The 23,629-nt window shown below is 41.6% G+C and overlaps 1 protein-coding gene across 1 annotated transcript; it reads left to right on the top strand.

Moving 5' to 3' along the window:
- The first annotated feature begins 1,508 nt into the window (after positions 1-1,508).
- Positions 1,509-20,538, top strand: STYX (serine/threonine/tyrosine interacting protein). Its single transcript, XM_049828539.1, has 11 exons — positions 1,509-1,842; positions 12,339-12,371; positions 13,225-13,278; positions 14,411-14,508; positions 15,202-15,262; positions 16,685-16,721; positions 17,270-17,309; positions 17,392-17,442; positions 18,057-18,129; positions 19,128-19,221; positions 19,941-20,538. Exons 1-11 carry the CDS (start codon positions 1,786-1,788, stop codon positions 20,012-20,014), a joined length of 672 nt encoding a protein of 223 aa, XP_049684496.1. The 5' UTR covers positions 1,509-1,785; the 3' UTR covers positions 20,015-20,538.
- The last annotated feature ends 3,091 nt before the right edge of the window (positions 20,539-23,629 follow it).

Here is a 23,629-nt window from a genome sequence, read left to right as displayed (position 1 = left end):
TGACCAACTGCACTGTGCAACTTACCTGAACGTTTGACTGGAACAGTAGTGTACTGGACTGTACTTCTAATTATCCTAATTGGATTACTCTAGGCATGCTCAGCTGACAGACAAGTACATGAGATTAACTCTAGATTTACCAGGAAACACACTGCTTAACAGCATCTCCCTGTCAGTTTTAATAGCTGTGTGTTTTTATCTTTCCTCATCGCTGTGAGACAAAACAGGCAGCATAAGGTGGAGAACAGTTACACCAGGACAGGCAATGATATTTTAATGTTACGGTTAATGGTTGTTATGGACCTTTTTTCTGGTTAGTAATGAAAACTTTCTATCGTGACTGTCAGAAGACGCAAATCTCAGTTTTAGTTTACCGGAACGCTGGTTTGAGTGCACCTCGTACAGAGCTGCTAGGTCTGGGTGCTACAGCCAGTGCGCATGGAACAATTAGAAAGTTAAATAAAAGTCAGTTTCTGAGCACTACAGTGATGTAAATAGTGAGCTGAGCATCTGGCATTACTGTGGAGGGGGATAAAAGGTGGCAAACTGTTTCCTGAAGCCCTGGGAATGGTTATAGCTTATTTTTGAAGTTTGGGCCGTAAGCTAAGGCCACTGACAGCTGTCCCTGTTCCTATTCTCGATGCCAGCTGGAGGTGGGAGCTGCAGTTTTACTGTTGCTTTCTCCTTTGCCGTTTCATTTTTTTCTCTTTCGCTGAAAGGATATTGCAGTGCTGAAGGAACGGTTGCTGAAATGCGGTCATCAAAAGTTTCTCAAGGGGGAAATGAGCAAAGTGTTTAAATAGTTTGGGGTGGTATCTTAAGAGTCCAGCAGAGCACGGGACAGGGAGCCTCAAAAATAGGAAAAATAAGTTCCTGCCCCAAGACTGGTGTGTCAGAGGGCACCTCCCACGTTCAGAGAGGACCTGTTTGAAAATGACCCCATTTGCAGCATCAGCTAAAATTTGAGGCAGGCAGTGTCAGCGTCCTTCTGATGACGGATAAAACGTCTGCTTGCCAAAACGGAAGCGGTCTGCTCTGTGTGCGAGGAGAAAGAGACCGCAAGCCATGGCAGGGCGAGTGGAAGGCGACGAGAACATCTTGGGAAGCGTTAATGGCCACGACATGGCGGCCAGCGCGCCCAAGGTGCCAGTGGTGGCCGAGGCGTGAGGCGCTTCAGGCCTGAGCCTCGACCGGAGAAGCTGGGCCTTGATCGCCGCCAACCTGTGGCGGGAAAAGGGCCTGTTGAAGAGGTTCTAATTAGGGTCGCGAGGAGTTAATTAACGAATTCGGGGAGGGGGGTGGGGGGGGGGGGAACGGCGCTCCCCGAGCCCCGCCTGGGGATCGGCCCGTGAGGGGGAGAGCGAGCGCGCGCGCGCAGGCCGGTTGGCGCCTCACGGCCGCCGCGCGCCGGGCCCCGCCCCCTCCCCTCGGGCCGTTGGCGGCACCGCCCCCGCGCGCGGCGGCCGTTGGGGGCGGAGCGGTTGGGGCGGAGCGGGGCGGGAGAGGGAGCGGAGGCGGCTCCGCCGCCGCCGCTGGAGCGGAGCCCGGGGGCGGGCGGAAGGGAGGGGGAGCGGCGGCGGCGGGAGGAGGAGGAGGAGAGGGAAGAGGCAGTAGCAGCAGCAGTAGCAGCAGCAGCATGGCGGCCGGGCGCGAGCGGCTGAGCGCGCTGCCGCCTCCTCCGCCTCCTCCCGCCGCCGCTGCTGCTGCTCCTGAGCCGGAGCCCGCGGGCCCGCTGCCCAAATAGCCGCCCTGCCCGGTCCTGCCCCGCCCGGAGAGCGCCCGGCCATGGAGCTCGCCAAGCCGGCCTTCCCCGCGCTGCCGCAGGCCAAAGAGGACTCTGAGGTGAGGCGGCGGAGTAGGGGGTGGGGGGGACAACAGGGGCCCGCCGCTCCGGCCCCGCCTGAGGAGAGCCGCCCGCCGCGGGGGGTGGGGGGGGGCAGCTGCCGCGCCGGCCTCGTGGGCGCCCGGCCCGGCGTGGTGGCGCGGATGGTCCCGGCCTCCCCCTAACCCCCGCCCGGGGCTGTGGGGGCCTGTGTTGTCGCCCCCCCCCCCCTCCCTCCCCTCCCCCGCCGGTACGCCCCGTTCCGCCTGGCCGCGGGGTCCCCGCTGAGATCCCAGCGCAGGCCTCGCTGGCCGCCCCCGCCGGTCCCCACCGAGGCGCAGGTCCGCCTTCTAAACCGCCCCCCCCGTACCGGCGACACCCCCGCCCGCAGGTCCGGCCCCCCCGGGGACCACCGACCACATCCTCCGGTCCTGCCCGTTGTCCTTTGCTCCCTACCGTCTCCATTGCCCTCACAGAACCCCTTCCCTCCTGCGCCTCCCCTTGCGGGTGCCTCTGGCCTTTCCCCGCCTGCCTGCTTTTGGGGCTGTGAGCGAGCCCTGCCTGCTGAAGAGAGGGTGCCTGCTTTCACAGAAGCCTCCCCCCACTGAAGAGAGGGTGCCTGCTTTCACAGAAGCCCCCTCCCCCCCGTTCATCTTGGCTCCCTTGGCTTTTGCCCTCTGACAGCAACCCCCACTCAGCTTGCTGTCACTGGTGTCCCCTCTTCTGTGCTTCAGTGTGTCATGGCCTGTCTGTTAGCCGCCCTTTTGCTTTCTGCTGCACGTTCCCTCTCCCTTTGTACGGTCACCAGTCCTGTCCTCCATCTGCTGCTGGCTCCCAGCTCGCCCCTTTTTGTACGTGCAGAAAGGTAAGGAGCTGCTAGCAGTGAGTACCTGCGTGTCCCCTTCCAAGCAGTTGGTGTCTACTAACTCTTAGATACTCCAGAAACAATTTGGCGCTCTGGTGAGTCTGCTGGGGAGGCATTTTTATGGTGTTGAAGAGCCAAGACTTCTCTGCAGACTAAGACAGGTGGCAATATCTGCTAAGGCTAAACTGCACCCCGTGTGGTGTTAGAGGAGTCGGGTCAGTGTGGTGTCCGATTTCTGAACTTGGCTTAGCTTCTCAGTTCTGACCCTGGATATTGGTGGTGTGTTTTCATGTGTCACAAACAGCCTCAGGTGTCCCGCTTTGACAGCTTCAGATACTTCATGCAAAACGTCACAGTCTTCATGCGGGGGGGGGAAGTTGGTAGTATCTGAGCTCTGCAGAGGACTATACATTGTTGCATAATTCATAAACATCAGCCTTTATTTCTATATTAATGGCGTTGTTGAATACCGTTGTTGTGGTAAGTTACCTGAAAGATGGAAGTTACTATGTATTTTTCTTTTTTGGTTTTGTTAAGATTTAAACACCGTTCTTCACTTCAGAGCTGTGGAGGTGTTTACAAGTCATCTTGGTTGTTTTCAGAAAGTTGTAATCAGTTTGTATCTGAACACAATTATATGCCACCCTGTGAGGTTTATAGTTTCTTTGTTTTTAAATGTCTTTTCTTTCTCAAGAAACCAATCATATTATCTACAGTTACTTGTGCAAATGGTTAACTGAATTAGCCTGGATGGCTTTTTGAACCTGTTTATAACTAGAATGGCTAAAAAGGAGTGTGCAGTTAAAATAGTTTTAAAAACAGAGGTCACCGCCAGTCTTAACAGCTCTTAGCTGATGAAAGCTGAAACTTTAATAGTGTCCTTCAGAGTGGATTTTATTTTTCGCTTTTTTCATGCTCTATCTCTCAATAGTATAATGTACAGAATGTTACAACTCCACATGCTGCAAGACCATAGTGGAGAATTTCAAGGACTATTTTTAAAAACCCAAAGTTAATTTTTTTTTTAACAGCTTACATTACACTATAGTTGGAGTATTTGGGGGAAACAGAAAAGTTAAAGCCAGTAGAGAATGTCAAAGTTCTTGTGGAGCAACTTCTTCAGCAAAGCCTACGAGACCCTAGCCTTGAGCCTTCAGCCCCACCTTTAGGATGCCCACAAAATGTAGTTATTCTTGAAAAGCTGAAGATGATCTCTTGTGTATTGCAGTGAGGAGGTTCTTTAATGAGGAGTACTCTCCAATTTTATTTCAGGAAGTTGGTTATGTATGGTTTAATGCTGTCTTGGTAGATTTGATTTCAAGATATTGGGCTGCAGCAGGGGAGGGGAAGGAGAGAGAACTTGGGGAATCCCTGGTTTACTTGCTCAAGAGTAAGTGCAACTTTGTGGTCACTTTAAGGCAATCTAACTGCCACCCCCTAGCTCCCTTCTGTCTGACACTAGTAACCATGTGACAGCTTAAATATAATAATAATTTTTTAAAAAGCCAAATTGGTGAGCTGAACTGGTTGACTGCACAGCTTCACGCTCCCTGGTGCTGGCACGTGGAAAAGTCAGAGAGCGGGCAAGGCTATCTGAGAGGATGACGGCAGCCTGTGGTTGGATTGACTTAGGCAGACTGCAGGAATGTACTCTAGATAAACAGGTCAGTTTTCTGGCCTCTAGATTGTTTGCAATGTCCCTAATCCATACATAGTATTACAAATTGCTGGATTTTTAAACTACTTGACTATTGGTACCCTTTGGAGCTTGCAAAATGCCAGGTTAAGAAATGCCAGTGATGTTTACCTGCCAGAGAGAGTTGTGCCTTCTTTGCGTTCCTTACCTGATACCATCTCAGCAAATGACAGACCAGAAGTTCGTTCTTCTGAGCAACCTTAGTGACATGTGTCACTTTTTTCCTGCAGTTTTTGTGTGTACTTAAAGTTTGTTCAGGTGGTGAAACCATGTTTGTTATAGGTCAAGCACAGACAGGTATTCGCCAGTGTCTGCCGTGCTTCGGTACAACCGTGTGTCAGTGCTGGCTTGCGGTGCTTCCTCTAGTCCACTCTTAGGTGCTGGCTGCAGTCTGGGTGAATTGTCCAGTTCTGCAAGATGAGCTAATGAAGTCTGGGATAAACCAGCTTCCGTCTTTCACTGTGAGTCTATGGCAGTTAAAAGCTGAACTCCTTTTTACAGGTCCTTATGCCATCTGAGTGTTTTCTACTTCTAATTTTTGGATATTCAACATGTAACTCGCTATTCTTGCAAAGCTTTTCTGGTATATTTCATGAATGTCTGTAAACTCTATGTGTTCTTTTACAGATTAGTGACAGTGAATATGTCAAAGTCTTATGAGTAATAGTGGTTATACATGGCATGAAAATAATTTCTAAGCTTAGATTTATATGTCTTTCTAACATTGGCACTACTTTCAAGATGATGTCTCAAACTTTCTTAAATTTGAGAAGTGCTGGGTTTGGTTTCTTTTCCCCAGTATAAATGTGTATGGCTAAAATCCTGTTAAAAGAGTGTTGGGATAACAACAGTTAGTACATGCTGGCCTGTTAGTACTGAGACATCTTAGCACTTTTGGAAAGATGGCAAGTAAGGTCTGGAGTAATTCAAGGAATTTAATGGAAATTTTCCCATTAAATTTAAAACAAACAACCAAAAAAGAATAGTGCTAGGATGTATGTAATGGGAACGCAGCAATAATTACATTTCTTTGTTAAAACATTAGCATATTTGCTTGCAAGCAGGCTGAGTAAACTACTATTCGTGATGTATTTAGAATTTTTTTAGGATTCTCCATGTTTTTTTGTAATGGAATTATCAGCTTATTGACTAAGCAGTCATATTTGCCTTTTTATTATGCGTAAAAACTGAGGTCTCTTTAGCACATGGTTTTTTGAAGAAATTTACATTTCTTAACAGCTATATGTAGTCTGAAATGCTAATGTATTGTTACTGCTTTTTTAAAACTATGCAGTAGTGCAGTCTATCTAAAGGTGGAACAAATTTCTTAAACTTATTTACTTCTGAAAGGAAACAAAAGTAACCCCCTGAACCATAGTGAGTCTTCTCTTCTGCAGTCTTTAAAATAAGTAGGAAGCCTGTATTATAACATTTATTTTACCTGCCCACAGAATATTGCAAAAGAAATTTAAAAAAAAAAATAAATGCTATGTTATGCTGTGAAATGTAAATCAGGTGACAGATTTTGATCATAACTGTGGGATACTATCAGACTACTTTGCATATATCAAAAGAAGTGCACTGTGGCAGCTGAAGTTGAGCAGTCTTGTCAGTCGTGATTAACTTATGCCTTGCATCCACGGGAAGCCTGTTGAAGTGCATAGGCATCCACACAGACGTGAAGGTGGCTCACAACTGGAGCAGTCTGGAGAACCAGGGGCTTAAAGCCTGGGCTTTTTAATCTAAATGAGGATTGTACAGACCTGTACATTCCTTTGGCTGTCTCAGTATAGCCCAACTCACTAGGCTGTAGTTAAAAAAATGAAGGCCATGAAAAAGGACATGCTTGCACCATTATAAACAATTCTAATAATCCAAATACAATTTTTCCTTTACCATTAAAACTTGTTCATTACTGCTCATTCTACAGATTCTTTGTAAAAAGTGAATCGCTCATTCTACAGATTCTTTGTAAAAAGTGAATCATTGTGACCTTTTATTGTAGTGGGTAGAAATGCTGTGGGGTGAATACAGGAGAAACACTACTAGAAAAAATTCAGATGAGTCTCAGCTTCTGTGCAAGTCTCTTTAAAAAGAAAACAATACAGAAAGTGTGGCAGTCCTGCCATTTGGCTGTGTGCTTCATATAAGCTGAAGAATTCTGTCTTCGCTGCTTTATCGTGCTTTAATAAAAGCCAGTGCTGACGATCCTGTGTGCTAATAGGTAGTTAAGCTAGTAGAGGTATCTTTTGCACCAGTGTTACAGAATGGGACAAATAAGAAGCATTTGTTTCTCTTCTATATTATGTTTCTACTTTCCATTTAGTTGCTTTAGTCTACCTTTTTATTCTTTTCCATGGCTTGTGTTTCTCTTTGCTAAAAATAACCTTTATTTTCCTGTTGTACACTTCTTCCTTCCTCTGTGTGCTCTGTCATTCCCACCTGCTATTATTTTTCCTCTTCACCTTCCTGCTTTTGTATTCCTTTGTATTTTCAAAAGCAAAAATGTCTGTATAATGAGGACTTCCCATTCATTGTCCAAGTACTCTTTAGAAATAAGCAGAAAATGCTGTTAAACACTGCTTCCCAGCCCATGTTGACCAGTGTTGAGACTGACTGAAGTGGGATCTGTGACTGAGGGGGGACTTGCCATTACAGCAAAGCCCATCTAATAGCTGGCTTTGCTAAAAAGTGGCTTTACCCGTCCTGCCAACCATCCGGTGTTGTCACTGTTTTTGTCCCAGAGCTTATCTGACCTGTGGTGACCTGGAGTAGGGAGCTTACTTGGTAGACAACCGGCTTTGCTAAAAAAGCTGTTAGTTTGGGGCCATTATAGTTTCCTGAGCATGGTGACTGTAGGATTAAACAACTGCGCAAGGGTGGGAATGTTGCCTCACTGTTTAACTGGCTGCTGCTTTGGGTTAGCAGTACTGTCAAAGCCTTCCTTAACCTTGTTAGTATAGCTCTGTTCTTGTTAGTGGCATGCCCACATCTTGAGTGAACGAAAAGACTGGGTTTAATTTTTATATTTTATATACTTGCATTAGAACTTTTACCCCCCCCCAAAAAAATATACATATATTTAACCCTGAAGTGGTCAGGCAGTTGGACTAAATGATCGTTGTAGATCCCTTCCAACTGAAATAATTCTATTCTATATACATATTAAAAAAAACATATATTAAAAAAAATAAAGTGCTTCTAACTGGAATAACTGTCCATGAACATGAAGCATAACTGAAACTGAAGACACAGCCTTTCATTGCATTCTTTATTGTAGCTAATTTTGAGGCCCTTAAAGTAGCATGCTTCACAGTGATAGACATGACAGGTTGCAGTAATATTAAAATATTTTTCTTGAATATTTTTTCAGTACTTCATTTAATTTGTCTGTTTTCTTATTAAAAGATGGCAAATGAGTATGCTTTATTACTACTTCAGTATCGCATGATTTCTTTTGACAATTGTTGTTCCATTTTGCCAAGGCCATGGGTGTAACTAGCTTTATTTTTGTGCAGATCTTTAATGATTATGTCCCCTCTCCCCCCCTTTTGTTGGACTGTATCAGCTGGGAGGCTTTTTCCAAGATATTGTCTAAAATACTTTCAAAACCAAGTTGTGATCTCATTTCATTGTGTAAATTAGACTTAAAACTGCCTCAGAATTAAGCATAAAGCTTTTGTGTCAAGGTAGTTGTTAAGGGATCACAACCCATCCACAATCCAAGCTGTAGCCTGCTAAGGGGGGGGTCTTAGTAGTGTTGGCAGTTAGTATAATCACGCCCTCTGACTGTTCTGTTATACCACTGTTTAGCTGTATTTTTAATTTCCTATAAAGAGCAGTACAAAGTTATATCCAAGAGATCAGCTGGCCAGAGCAGATGAAGGAATTGGAGCAGGTCAGCAGAATGTGTGGCTGTCACTGCTGTAACAGTTGTCTTCAGCTTTGATTTCACAACTTGTGGAAGAATGTTGGAGGAGAGCCTTTTGAGTGTTATAGCTTATATGAATATTCCACTAGACAGAGAAACAAATTTAGGCAAGAGGATTCTGACAGACCCTAGATTTTTAGGGGTACGCAAGGAACAATCAATCATGCAGAAGTCTTGCTGTGATGAATTGCAGTGGGAAGAGAAAGCTGTACAGAGAGGCAAGTGCTGCTATTAATCAACAACAAATGAGCTGTCTGAGTGTTGGAAAAGGGTCAGAAACCTGGAGTGGTCAGGAAGGTTTTACTGGGAGTTGCGTGCAGCTTTTCAAAAGGACTTGAGTAATGGTCTTGAAAGCAGGGAGAGTCATGGCAGATGGAGGCTGATGCCCAGCGATGCTGAGCAGGTGAGGGGCAGCAGCTAAACATCTAGAAAAGATACTTCTTGTTGTTGGATTCTCCTTCTTCAAACTACTGATCTGATTTATTTTACTGGTGGTTTTTTTCAGCACCTGTGATAGCTTCTTCCTTCATCTAGGACAGTCTGTGCACAGTTTGCAGGCTCTACTAATTATAAGGCAGCAGGAGTTTAACCATAGTTAATGAAAGTGCGGTACTGCGGATTGCCTTTCAACCAAAGATGAGCTTTGGCAAACACAGACTAGGATATACCTTTTATATGTGAAAATTAGATGGGTCTTCAGACTTAAACTGTCGGATAGGGACCAGTTAAGTGATGTCATGTATATCCATTTCACTACATTCCTTCTGGTGAAGCATATGCAGATAGCATAAGGTACGTTGTGGTGCTGTGTTTAAAAACCACAGTCTGCTTTTGTGCAGATCTTGAGTGTAGACAAGTCTCAATGTCAGGGCTGTTAAACTAATTAAAACAATTCATAATATGAATTTTATATTAAGTCCTAGCCAAGGTCACTCTTTCAGGAAAAAGTCCACATGTACGTACATTTGCACATGTCAATGTAAGGTGTCAGGGTTTTTTTGCTATTAAACTGTTCTAAGGAAGAACAGGTATAGCTATGGCAAAATATTGACGAAATAACCGTAACTGTTGGCAGCATAATTCTTGATGTAGTTTGGATATTGGTTACCAAGAAGCTCTTTGTGGTGTAGACAAGTCTCACCTATTCGTTCATGTCTTCAATTTATTTCAGTTAGAGATTGGCTGTAGATGGGGAAGGGAGGGCGTCAAAATGTACTTTATTCCCTTTTCTTTTGCTAGTAGCTCCATTCTGGGACAGCAGTTGAAGTGCTTTAGATAGTCCCTGGCATTTAATTTGTGCGAACGCAAAACACAGCAGGTATGCGCAGTGAACACCCTCAGCAAAACAGCTGAGGTATCTTTTAAATTTATCTGTCAGTGAATCACAGTCTAGTCTTACGAGTATTGAAGATCATGCCTTCCAGTGAGTTGTCACTTATTCTGTAGAACCTACCAAATAGCAGCAAGGAGTGCTTTTATTCTATCCAGCTCTGGCATCACCGGTTGTTTTCTTAGCAAAATTATTGTATTTGGTCTGATAAGAAGAGAAACTTTCAGTAGTTGTTTGTCTGCTGGGTGCTTCAGACAGTGTGAAAAACATGGCTGATGAATGAATTCCTTAAAATGAGACCCCTGCTTGGGTTCAGTCTACATTAGTAGATATTTTTTTTTACATAATTTTTGGTAACATTTAAATAATCTTGCATTGTTAGTTTTAAAAGCCTTGAAGGGGTGTCACGAAATCACTGGAATTACTCTTTCAGTAGTTTGTGTACTTTTTATAAAGAAAACATTTAATCTGAGACATAGTCTTTCAGGTATTTATTTTGCAGACTAAATCCCTTTGGAAACTGTACCTTCCTGGCTTCTTCAAGAACACTGAAGACTAATGTCTGAAGCCAATACTGACATTTTTCTCTTGTTCAGAACATCTGTGGCATCTGTGTCTTTTGGGTTTTGGTTTCCTTTGGATTGTATATTGCTAAATTCTTGCCTACTTATTTTGCACAGCTAACAGCTGTTGGGACTAAAATGATTTCCTGTTTCTAATGCATTTGAAAGGAATATTTGTAATGTATTGTTAAGTCCTCTTGACTAAAGTAGTGATGAATTTGTTTTCATTATGCTCTAGATTAAGACTTTTAAATTCTCCAAGTATTTAGATAGAGCAATAAACCCACTTAAGCACTTGTATACTCCTGGAGTGTAGCTTCAGCTTTTCGAGTTTATTTCTCATAATAATGTTTTTATGATTGGACAAAACTGGGGTTTTCTTGCTTTTTGGTGAATGAAGTATGCTTTCATACATGCAGTTAGACAACAGGATTATGCTAAAACACTCCTAGGACAACCTTCAAAGGATACAGTTCTGCAAATATCATCCTTTTGTCACAGAACTTCTACTTTCTACAACCAGGAGCTTTTATTATTACAGCTGAAACATACAGAAGTAACTTACCTTACCTCTCTGTCTTTAGCAAAGATCACTTCAGTGTATTTTATTTTCCTGTTTGTACTACCATTTTAGGTAGTATTCAAAGAATTGTTTTGAGTGGCTTAATGTTTGTTTGCTTTCTCAGAAATGCTGTCCCAGATTCAAGTGGTTTCTAGAATAACTTTACTGATACTGAAATCCCTTCTAATTCCACTAACAAGAGCTAGCAAAACCTCACTGTGTAACTGTGTGTGTGTCTGGGGGAACCACTGTATTTTTTCTCATGTGCCTTAGTAAAAAGGGGGGTTAATGTGAAATTGATGCTACCGGTACAGCTGCAGGTGCTAAGGTGGACGGAAAGGCAGTTTAAGGTCCCGGGTCTTTCTTGGTGTAATCCTCAGCTCGCTTCAGAGCGTGAATATTTAGAGTTTAACTTTCTTATAGTTTAAGGAGATTGGAACATCAACAAGAACGACATATGGCAAAGTTTTTTCTTAGCTGCCGGTGTGTGTGGAGCAACCAATAAAGTTATGTAAATAAATGTATGCAGTCTATTTTATTTGATATGTTTGACTATTTCCTTTTTTTCTCCAGCTGGTAACTGTGATCTCAGATATAACTCCTTCATGTGTGAGGGTCAAAGAATGAGTAAGAGCCTGTTAATAGAGGACAGTGGGAGTTGCAAAGAAGGAAAGACAGGAATAGAGTCTGAGCATTTTTCTGTTCAGCTTTGGCAGTTCTGTAAAATGGAGCAAAGGATGAAAATATTGATCCTGGCATTCGCTCTGGGCAGTTCTGATAGACTGAGTTGGATGATAGCAAATAGTCAGCTGGTAAGGGGTTGTTCCCAAGAGGTGAACCTTCACAAACTTGAGGGTCTGAGATTCTGTGGAAGGGTGTGATGTGCTAGCTGTAAATTAACCGACAAGTAGAATCATGTCCTTGTGACTGAACACAAGCATATGCGTTTACTCTGTAAGGATCCCTCCCAGTGTAACTCTCTAGGATGGAGACAAGTGGAGATTCACTGTAGTGGCTTGCTGTGTTCATGGGGAACATAAATTTCTACAATTGTTAAAGCTAAATCCTGAATATTCAAAATAAAGTTAGTTGAAATATATTAGGTGAGGCAGTGTGGATATTAAGGGAGTTATCTGCTATACTTGTTATCTCCTAACTGTTTTTTCAGTGGCTGTAGGAATGTACCAGTCAAAGGAATTTTTTTGCTTCTGTGGCTAGTACAGAATGTTCTGAAGCTTTTTTCTCCCCCCCCCTGGCTCTAGACGGAAGTTTCTAAGCAGAAAGCTGAGGTGTGGATGTACACCACTAGCTATTCTACACAGGCTTCCTCACTGCTGTAGGGTAGTTGAGGTTTCTTCACATTAGCTTTCAAAATAGTGTTCCTTGCACTTGAGTGTTACTGATATCCATGTGGAGAGTTAGCAGTAACCATAAGCAATGTGCCTGTTGCATAGCAGGTAGCTTGTACAATCTGCAGAAAATAGATTTTGATTCTTTTACATAAGATCTCTGTCTGAATTTGTTTTTCCCTTTATGTGACTATATAATTATTTTTTGTTTTATTTTAAGGATTGGACCTATCCCATGAGGAGAGAGATGCAGGTATGACACACTTTCAATTACCATTTGAGTCAAAACCCATGGTGCATTCAGTAAGAAAAAGAAAGTGCCCTACAAAAGAGCTGGCATCAAAATCAGTGTTTAGGCGTAAAGTGTCAGGCAGCACTATGGGAGAGATGTGTGAGGATTGCCAGGTTAGAGTGCAGGTGTGCTTGGATGTCTGTTGTGCAAGTACTAAAATAAAAAAAGGAATTTTGTCCTTTTCTTCAGACCCCCCAAAATACTGTATTTTTGTCTTCATGAATATTTTTAGGAGGTGGTTGTTAACAATGTATTGGAGCTTTGCTTTTTAACTTAAATTTGGTTTGAAGTAAGGGTTCTCAAGTAGGATGGACATTTAAAATTTTCCTACCATAGTGTCAGCCAAATCTTTGCACAAGATAAGATCTACAGATCTACACATCTTTATTGGCAGGGAGATAAATGGTTAAAAATTGATGTTTTCCTACTACTAGGACAAAGCTAGAAGATTTACCATGTGTCTATCTTTTTCCATGAGAGTGATTTGGAATTAATTACAAGACACGATTATGTACAAAGTAGAGTTCCCTTCATTTGATCTGGGGCTGGGTAAGATGCAGTAATCAAACTGGAACTTAGTCCAAATAAAGGACTTGATTCCTGTTCCAAAACAAGATCTCCTGCACAAAGATCATGTTTCTTTTATTTTGCCAAACTGTTTTTTTCCCTTGTCCTGTTATAAATGACACTTGATAACACATCTCTCACTAATATGTAAATTACTTGTTTCTATGGGCATAGTCTGAGTTAAGTGCAATGTATTATTTAAAATAATTTTGAGTTGGTATTAAATGTCTGTTCTTTTGCCTCCTAGGAAATTTTACCTGGGTTATTTTTAGGCCCATATTCTTCAGCTATGAAAAGCAAGGTATGATTTTTCAGAATAGTGTCTCATAAGGAAACTTCGCTGTGGTGATTTGTTTTGTTACTGTGGTGATATATTCAAGTGTTATCTATATAGGTGTAAATTTGGTTGCAATCCTGAACTGGAACATGAAAGATGCTATAGTAGTAGTAATGTCGTGCATTTCTGGGATGGTCTTTTTAGCTTGCAGGATTATCTGACTGGGGCCAGTGTCAATGCCTCCCCTTTCCAGCGTGAATCTGAACTACTACTGCTTTGGACACATGCTGGGGCAGTTCACACTTACAAGACTGTTTTCTGTAACAGTCTTGTGAGCTAAAAGGTTACTTCAGGAGAAAAATGAAAAAAGAGCCCCGAACAGATTTTTTTCATGTCGCTTGAAGTTCTGCATGTGTCTGTGTACACACACATGCATGCTCCCTCAATTCAGATAGTCAGCTTTACCTAGTCCTTACACACCACAGAAAAGTGTAAGTTTGAAGTGAATTGCATGATAATTGCAGTGAGCATTCATGTGTGAGCTTTCTGTATTAAAATTGAGTCTTAGAATTAAGCTTGAATATAATTTTTCTTAGAAAAAGGCAAATTGTTTGAGACTTGCACATTACTGGTGAGGCAATCTATTTCCTTTGCTAAAATGTTGCAACACAAATCAGAACTGGGAAGTCACACGTATGCAGTAAAATAAGGTAAATTGCATGTACAGTAAAGTAAAACACTGCTAAGACGAAGCTTGTATCTGCAAACTTACCTCATAGTTTAAATGATCTTACTTTCAATGGTCTGATTCCAGCAAGAATCCAGTGCTAGCTGAAAATTACAACATCATGTAGGGACTTGCAATTTCAGGCGAAGTGAAAGGTGGGCAGAGACAAACAAGTTCATTAAATGCTGCCTTTACTGCCTGTTCTTTTTATCATTGCTAGGAATGTTTTTCTTTGCAGCTCCTAATGGTTGTTTTGTCTTTTTTGAAAGACAAAAGTTTTTCACACTGTGCTTTGAACATTAGAAAACTAGCTCCGATTTTTCCTTGAGGACATAATATAGCCCTATTGTGTATTTAAGTATAGTTTTTATTACTGTGTAATAGATGAATTCCATAATTTAAAAAAAATGTGTTTTTCTTTTTCCACAGCTACCTATACTTCAGAAACATGGAATAACCCATGTAATATGCATACGGCAAAATATTGAAGCAAATTTTATTAAACCAAACTTCCAACAGTTATTTAGGTGAGAAATGATCATAACATGCAGACCTGCAAACAATGAAAGGTCTTACTTTTAAATGACTTACTCTGTATTAACAAGATTTTTTTGTTAGTGTTCTTTCCAAATATTTTCACGTTGTCAAAACTATTTGAAAAATGTGCAAAGGTGTAGAAAGACTTTTAAATCCAAACCATGTAGTTTATTCATCCTGATAAACTCTAGACATAGGCAAAGTCTGGAAATGAGAAATATCCATTAGTTTGCAGTAACTGTCTTCAGTTTTGAAGCTGTTAGCTTGTCCTGCTAATAAAACATTTGAGGTAACTTAATCAGAATATGTGTACCTCTGAAAAAGTTGCATGCAGCCCTAGGAGAGAACACTGGCCATATTTACAAACTGATGGGGAACATGTGATTATGTAGTATGCTGCTTTCAAAGTTGAGTCACCTGTAGCATGGCACTTGTGAATTTCTTCCACTCTGAGAGGTGATTTTGTCAGGGGATGTTGGAAAAGGTTCCTCGCTTGCTGCTTTCTAAGGGCAGCTCCAGAGGTTGCTTGATTGTAGAAGTTCTGGAGCAAAGTAAAGTCAGGAGGGTAGTGCTGGCTTCTTTCTGCAGGTTTGAGTATTGTAGTGGGGTTGAGTCAGCTGTTTGTGTTCTGGTGGCAGCAACTCAGTGTTACTGTGTACTCATAGCAACTGTTTTCATTGTAGGTATTTAGTCTTGGATATTGCAGATAATCCAGTTGAGAATATAATACGATTTTTCCCTATGGTAAGTATTTGTGTGTTAATGGGAATGGATTGTGAATGGAGTTGCCCAGTAAGGATTTTCTGATCTAACGGATACCAGTTTCAAATTTGGGATACCCAGCCTGAGGCACCTGGAAGGGCTGTGAACTCTTAAGTGACCTTATTATTACCACTTCTAGTAAGTGTAATTAACTCCCTTTTGTAAGTATAGAAACTGAGGTGGAGTTGTAAGAGCTGTACCTTTTTATGGTCTCAAAAGAAAAGAAAAAAAGGCTGGTCTCAAAACAAAGAAATCGGGTCATAGGAGAGTGCTGGAGAACTTGGCCTGTAGGAAACCTTTTTTTTTTTTTGAGCCCAAGAGTAATTACATCTCTTGTATCAAATACTAAAACAAAATCAACAGAAAATAGTAACTAATTCATGTAATTAAGTTTTACAGCATCTTGAAACATGTTTATTGTAGAGGAATTAAAGTAACTTTAAGTTAAACAGTACCCATTATATACTGACCTTTGGAAATAGAATGAACCCTTAGTTTTGAGCTATGGTTTTGTATTTTTATTTTAGGTTCGTTTGCAACAGAGCAAGAGCATTTTGTTCCTCCCCACCCTCTCCAAAAAAAACCCAAAAAAACCCCCCAAAACAACAAACCAAACCCAAAAACAAAACAAAACACCAAAAAGCTCTTCTGGCTTCCCTGTGTATGGTAGAGGTGGTCATGTTTTTTCAGAACAAGGCAGGAAATCAGTTGATGGCTTGCAGCTTTGCAAAAGTATAATGCCACTTGATCAAACAACATCCTTTGCAAATCTTGCAGTTACTGACATCTTAGTAGCTCAGTGTTGGTATGTTTTTAAAACTCTAGTCTGAGTTTTTCCCACAATAAAATATTTAGATTTTGCTTTTCATCTAATCAGCTGTTTCAACCTGGCAGTATTCTGCAGACCTCACTACATCATGTCTTGCCTTATAGATTGATTAGACCTGCTTCTATAATGGAAAATATCATTGGATAACTTCTAGGAAGACATAGGTGTCTGTAGAGCAGTCCAGGCCACATTGCTGTTGATGCGTGTGGGTTTTAATTTGTGGTTTTGGTGGTTTGTTTGGTTTTTCCCCCCCAGCTGTTAAGCAAAGATGGTTAGAAATTACTTATTATACTGGTGTAACATGTGACATAATAATTGTAAAAGGCGCACATACTGGATTTTTATGCATTTTTGTTTCTGGCTTCGCACTAGTTGTTCACTGACAATTTTATGGATAGTTAAAAGTACAAAAGAAATATGAATGTCCAGTTGAAGTGATGCCTAAGTCTGTATAAACAGTGCATTATTGTCACTGTATATAAAGACTGATAATAAAAATTCTACCAAATTTAAATGCAGGTAGCAGTAACTTCTAAAATAATTTGAAACTTTGACTCTTGTAATTTTTTTTTTAGACTAAAGAATTTATTGATGGAAGTTTACAAAGTGGAGGTAAAATCATATTAACTTTCTTCATTTACTAATACATTGTTGTTAAAGATTTAAAGCTAACTTAGTGGTATATATTAGAGGCTCTTAAATGTGAGGTTTTCTTAAATTGGGGGTTTTATTGTGCTTGACTTGAACTATATTACACAAGTTCAGAGCAAAGTGTTCTTTCCTTTTGCCTCTGACTGGAAAACAAACTTTTTTGTATATCTGGTTTGTTGTGGTTTGGGTTTTTTCACTTTAAACACAACTGTGCTCTGTGCATGAGTTGTTTTTGTCCCCTCTCTAATGTAGGGCCTTAAATTTGTGTTGTGGTCCTGGAATGCAGATTCCGTTACTCAAAATCCTCAGAGGAGCAGGAGTACATGCTTCTGTAACTCAGGGGAGTAATGGATGGAGTGTAGTTAGTAATTTAGAGCAAAGACAGACATACCTATTATTCTTAGGATGTACCTTGCTACTGTGTAGTTCTCTATAACAAGGAAAAACTACATTTCAAAGCATTTTCTTCAGTCTGTACAAGTATAGTTGGTTGGTTTTTTCCTTCTCAGGAAAAGTTCTTGTCCATGGAAATGCAGGGATTTCTAGAAGGTAGGAAACTATCCATCCTCCTTATTAATTTTTTTTTTTAAAGAATGGAAATACATTTTACTAATTTTTTTTTTCTTTTCAGTGCTGCCTTAGTTATTGCATACATAATGGAAACATTTGGGGTGAAGTACAGGTGAGAACAGAGCGTGGTCATGTAGTTAACCATTTGCCTGAGAAGGCTGAAGTGAGAGAGTACTGTAGTACAGATAAGAAGTCTGATATGTCTGTAGGTATTCATTTTTTAATTCAAGTAGTGTAAGTGAATAATTTTGGAGGGAACGTAAACAGTTGTGTATTGATGCATAAGCCAGTTGTTACCTACTGAGATTGAGTGAAGACTTTACATGGGGCCGATTATTCCATTTCACTTCACTGCAGGATTGTTTACATCCTTTCTTTAAGAAGAACTAGGTACCTGCTGCTAATGGGAACAGGATACCAGCCTACATGGATTAATGCCTTGCTGTAAAACTACAGGAGAGGCCCCAAGAGGCTGTTCTAAGTAGTGTGTTGAAAACAGGCCAGCAAGCTGAAGACTGGAGGTGGGGGTGGGCAAATAGTATTTTACAACTACTGCTTCCTATTTTGCCCAAACAATTTCAGTTATACAAACCAGTTCTGAGGAGCATTTAGAGGTTGTATATTTCCTAAGAACTGATAATCAGAAGGAAGACTCCTGAAACCACAGAGACTTTCATCATAGTCTGTTTTCCACTGAAGTATTTTCTCTGTCCTTCTCTTTTTAAGGGATGCATTTACTTATGTTCAAGAAAGAAGATTCTGTATTAATCCTAATGCTGGATTTGTCCATCAACTTCAGGTGACTTCTTTTTTTCTAGTCATAACTCAAAAGCCATCTGATGAATCATCTTCCTGCAGAACAGCTGTTTCTACTTAGGCTTAACATTTACTGTAAAAGTATGCTTCAAGTAAATGTCAGAAGCTATAGTAGAGCTTGGGAGGAAGATGAGTGGGTACCCTAGTTCATTAGACTTAAGCTTTAGACAAAGCAAATGGAGGAGAAATAAAAATCCTGTTTTGTGCAGTGATTAAGAGGCTCTGAAACAGCTTGATTGGTGGCTAAGGAAATTGCAAAGTGAATATTGTGGCATGCATCATTGATGCTTCCTGACACTTGCATTCAGTGGTGATAGAATTCACAAGTGTGAAACAATGAACAACAGTATCATGAAGTTGCTTTATCGTATTCAAGGAGTCTATGGGGCGAATGGTGGGTAAACATCAGGACAGTACGTTAAAACAGGTTTGCAGTCTCTCTGCTATTACTTAAGTGGCTGGCAGCGAGATGATTGAATATATCCTGAGTTGTTGGGGGGGGGGGGGGGGTGGGTTTGGTTTTTTGTGTTTTTTTTTAAAGTAACTCCTGTGAGGAGTTGTGGTGTAGCACTGATAAGCATGACATGTCACTAGAATGCAACTTCAAGGCCATGTATGGTTTGTCCTTGTAACAAATCACTGAAGCTACTGTATTCTAAGTTTGGTTTGTTTCTACTGTCTGAATTGCATTTTGAGAGCAGCAATGAGTTCTCTGAACATTCTCACAGAATTTTTTTAATGAAAGTTTTTACTTTCTTCCTTAAAGCCCTTTCTTGTCATCCTTTAAGTTTTCTTTTGTTCTGTCTTCCTGAGTTTTTGTTGTTCATGTCAAAGCAGCAAAGAACTCTCTTCCTCTAAAATCTCTGCCTTACTATAAGATACTCTCTAGTCCATCCTAGTGAACTCTCTGAATTAGTCCTTCTCATCCTTACAAAGCATTATGCCAAATTAATAGCAATATGTATTACTATACTTTTCCAGGAATATGAAGCCATCTATCTAGCAAAATTAACCATCCAGATGATGTCACCACTGCAGTTGGAGAGATCCCTCTCAGTTCCACCTGGTACTACAGGTCAGAAGCCTTTCCTGTTGTGTGTGATGCTGCCTGTCTTACCTGGTGTTGTGCAGTGACTTTTGCACTCCATAAGTAAACCTCCAGCAGCAGTGAGTCTCAGACTTTTGGGAAGGGGATACCTGCAGTTGGTGTGCAAGCTATATTCAAACTTCAGTTTGCAGTAATTTAAATACTCTGTTCTCCTATGGTTGAACTGTTCTGTGCTGTTGTCTGCACTTCCATACCATACTGGGGAAGGGCCCTGCCTCTCTCTGTCCCTCAAAAGCCCTGAGTTCCTTAGGGGAATCAAGAGTGACAGGTTGAAAGCAGCCAATATTCATGACATAATTGCTGGCCTTAAAATTAAGGCAGTTGGTCTGAAAAGAAGTTTTGCTGTGCCTTTAAACAGATAACGGGGGGTTAGGGCATACTAAAAAATGTTACCTTAATCATACAGAGGTGTGCCAGTAGCAGCCCCTGCTAAAGGTCAGTGAAAATGGAGTTTGGGGGGACATGTAAAGGGAACACAAAAAATGGTGGATTCTAGGAAATTTCTCTTTCATGTGGAGAAGTGTGAGGGAAGAGTGCTGTCAGCAACTGGCTGTCCAAAAGCTGAATGTCTTCAAAGGGTAGAGTTCCTGCAAGAAGACAATATCTGCCCTGTAGTCCTACTCACAGCTGTGTATTGTTAGAGCTGATCTCTTCAGATGTATCCTGCTTCCTCTTGCCTTCTGCAGGAAGTTTAAAGCGAATGCATGAAGAGGATGAAGAACTTGGAACCATGCAAGTGGCAGCAGCACAGAACGGATGATACCTGAGGACAAGCACTGTTTGTATTGTGAATTCCCACCAAGAAAGGTGAAGAAAACTAGGGAAAACGAATTAATAATGCAAAATGAACACACACGTAGCTTCTTTTCAATTACATGTTGCTTTCAGATGTAAATCTGCCTCTGCAACACACTAAGCATCATTTTTAAGATGTTGGACTTCTTGAATGAATAGATGGCACTGATTGTTTTACTCCTTTTTTACACTTTACAGTTTTATTCTAAACCAAGATTTTTGGACTTGCAAAGAGGTATTATTGCAATAATGCACTTTTCATACTTGAAATTTCTTTATTTGTATGATATAAAGTTATTACTTTAAACAAAATGCAAGTTGGGGGGATTTGTTTATAAAGTTATTTGTGTAATTTATAACAAGAGAATTTAGTAAAGAAAAAGTTTGCTAAAACTCACCTTGTTCTCAGTATATATCATGGTCATGCTTGTAGAAATGTGCTTTATGAACTGCACTATGCACTACTACTGGCAGTTGAGCAACAGCAGTGTTCTAATCAGTATTTAACTCTTTACCTTGTTATAAAACCTCATTATATACTGAATTATTTTGAGACTGACGCTCCGAGACCAATTTAAGACAAAATACTGTTCTAAAAATCTTGCCTTGTTTTATGCAAGTTAAACAGAGTACTGATTAATTACCTAATAAAATAGTCATGTGCTGAATTAATACAGAGGGCAGCTACCAATTTTACACACATCAAGACTGAATTCTTTTAGCTAGCATTAAAAAGCTGCTTGTTAAATTAGCTATAGGTTGATTTAAGTTGACCGAGCCACTATGGTTCATCTGTCTACAAAAATAGTGCATCTTCAAACTGGTATTGAAGGAGTAGTTCCCTTTGTAAGCAATAGTTGCATCATTTGAGGTAAAAATTGGGTTGGTGTCTGAAAACTGAGGCCCAAAGCACTGGCCATAATAGCATCAAGACCTAAAGGATTCACCTTGGCTCTTCTAAAGCATTAGAGTCAATTAAGGCCACACACCTATCAGTGCTTTAAAGTTTTCAAACTGGGAATTGCAAATGTGTGGTTCGTGCAGCTTTGACTCTTCTCCCTTCCCAGAAGCACTGTGATAACTACTGGCTCTGCAAGTGCAGTCTCAGTTCTGCATCTCTGCTTTATTTGCCAATCAGTCTGTTGCATAAAAGATACGAATTAAATGATGGCTCCTTTAGAGCACTGTGGTGACTGAGCAAATTACAAAGCTGTTAGAAGAACTTGTGCAGTTGGGAAATCTGAGCTTGTAATTAGACTATATTTTAACAGGGAAGAGGTGGGCTCAAGAGAATTGAATCAATATAAAAGACATTTGGGGATCTGAGCATCCAGCTATCTCCCTGTACTCTCGTATGGCTGTGTGTGAATGGCCAGTGTTGTCTGTCAGTCTCAGAATGAGCAACCTGTGCTGAGGGGGACCCTCTGAGGGCAGTTATCTTTGAGTTTGAAGGTATGCATCTAAACAGTGAAACCATTTTGTACTGTGAGGATCTCTTCTGATGCTGCTTTTTGCTGGAGGACTGTCCAGCAGCTTGTTTACTTTGTAGGAGTTCTGCCTCACTTTGTGTATTCAAGGCAAGTTGACCACGCCTGTGACGTGCTGATCTTTGCTTAGTCACTGATCCTCTGCCTTGTCTTACAGCTTCTGGGAAGGCTTGCTGAGGGGCAGTCCTGCCAAAGCAAGCCTGGGCTCTTGGCCTGTGTGAAGGCTTTTACAAGCAGTTAGCAGATTCTGGTTTGAAAACCACTGCCTGGGTTAAAGCATGCTGCTAGAACAGATGTTGGTGTCACCTGAGGAGGAAATCCTCCTGCAGTAAGTCAGGGCTTGTAGCTGAGCCAGGACACCTGGGTGAGGCTTTGTAGCCTAATAACCTCTTCTGGTGTGGAATAGGAAGGCCCTGGAGTGCTGTGTGTGGGGAGGGTTCACAGCTTCAGTGGAGCTGAACCAGTGTTCAGCAGAACTTTACTGCTGTCTGTCCTCTGCCACCTGTGTTGGTGATGGAGCAGTGCAAATCCTTCAGAAAAAAAAAAATCTGAGAAATGTATGATGCTTTAGTTTAGAAATTTTCACCTTGAAAAAAGGAAGTGTGACTGTTAGCTCCTTAAGAACTACAACTTGTCAGTGTTAAGCTGACTGGCTAAGCATGCAGTGCTGGTTTTGCAGTTGTAGGGTTTATTATGTGCTGTTAACTGACTCTCTGTAAAAGAATGCTTCTGGGGCTCTTGGGAAATACAATCTCGGATGTTTCACCATTTACCCCACGAGGCTACCACATGGCTGCAGTGGGGTTTGTGGATGTCTGTCTCTTTTTGCACAGCTCCCCAAATGCTGCCAGCTGCAAGCTTCTGACAAAACATGCATGGGAACCAGAACTTCTGCATAAAACTGCTTTCTATTTCAGCTCCCTTGGGAGGGGGTAGAGATGAAACACAGATGGAAGAACACTCTTGATTCATCTAACTATCCCCTGGCAGAGGGACTTGTTCATGTGTAGTCTGGTTTGGTTACCTCACTGGGGTCCTGGTGCTTCCCTGGGGAGACTGTTGCACAAACTAATGAGCTTCATGACTAAGGATTTTCCACCAATCTTTTTTTCATGCCTTTACCCCCTGCTGCTGCCTTTGCAGTCATTCTGGTCTGTCTGCCTGCTGCCTTGCAAAAATCCTAAGGGATTCTGAGATTAGTTTTCCTATATCTATTATTAAGCCTTTTATTTAAAACTTTGTGACATCTGTCTCATTTAGCTTACAGCCAGTAGGTTTTTCAATTACTGTTTGCTTTCTGGGGTTGAATCAAAGGTGGTAATTTGCAGCAGGGGTCCCTCCCTGTGGCCTTAGAGTACCAGCAGAGGTTGAATATTGGGGTTTTTTCCCTTCCCCAGGTTCAGACGCAAAGCTGCAGGACCCAGATCTTTGGGGATCCACAGCTGTATGTTCAGGTGCTAAAGTTCCCTTTCCAGCTTAGGGGAAACAGAAGGAGCTGGAGATCTCTTCCTTATGGGGGGAGAGCTGTTACCCAGAAAATGAAATCCCAAGGAGGAGGTAATGTTACACCACTGGAGTAGCTGGTAGTTATGTTATGGTTGATTTTGGACAAGATCCTTGGTTCCTTTGTTTCCTGGGAGTGGGAGGGTCTTGCTTTTTCCTGTTGAGCCAATTGTACTGTAGATACATTAACAGGGCTTCAGTTTAGGGGCTGCCTCATGTACTTTAATACCACCTGTTGCTGTTAAATGCTGTTATTTGTGGCATTTTTCTGGTGAACTGTGACAGTTAAATACATAAACCTGTGTACTAGGTGTTCTTCAGCAGCAGCAGCAGTGTTTGACAGTCCCCAGTCTTGGGCAGTACCAGCTCTACAGCATCTGCCTGCAGTTTGTAGAGTGGGTTTAGTGTGTTTGCCAGCTAACACTTCCAGGGCCTCTGCTGGTAACAGGCCAGTTCCTGCCCTGCAGCTCACACCCACAACCCCTTCCTCATGTACACTGAGCCCATTCTTCCTCCGGAGGAATTCCTGACAGCCTAGCTGTTTAACCAGGTGTGGCAGCACCTTTCCCCTCAACACAGAGCTGCTGTAA

Source organism: Accipiter gentilis, chromosome 25 (genome assembly GCF_929443795.1).
Source record: "Accipiter gentilis chromosome 25, bAccGen1.1, whole genome shotgun sequence".
Classification (NCBI taxonomy): Eukaryota; Metazoa; Chordata; class Aves; order Accipitriformes; family Accipitridae; genus Astur; species Astur gentilis.
The sequence above is the reverse complement of the archived record's forward strand: the minus strand, read 5'-3'. Positions and strand labels throughout refer to the sequence as shown.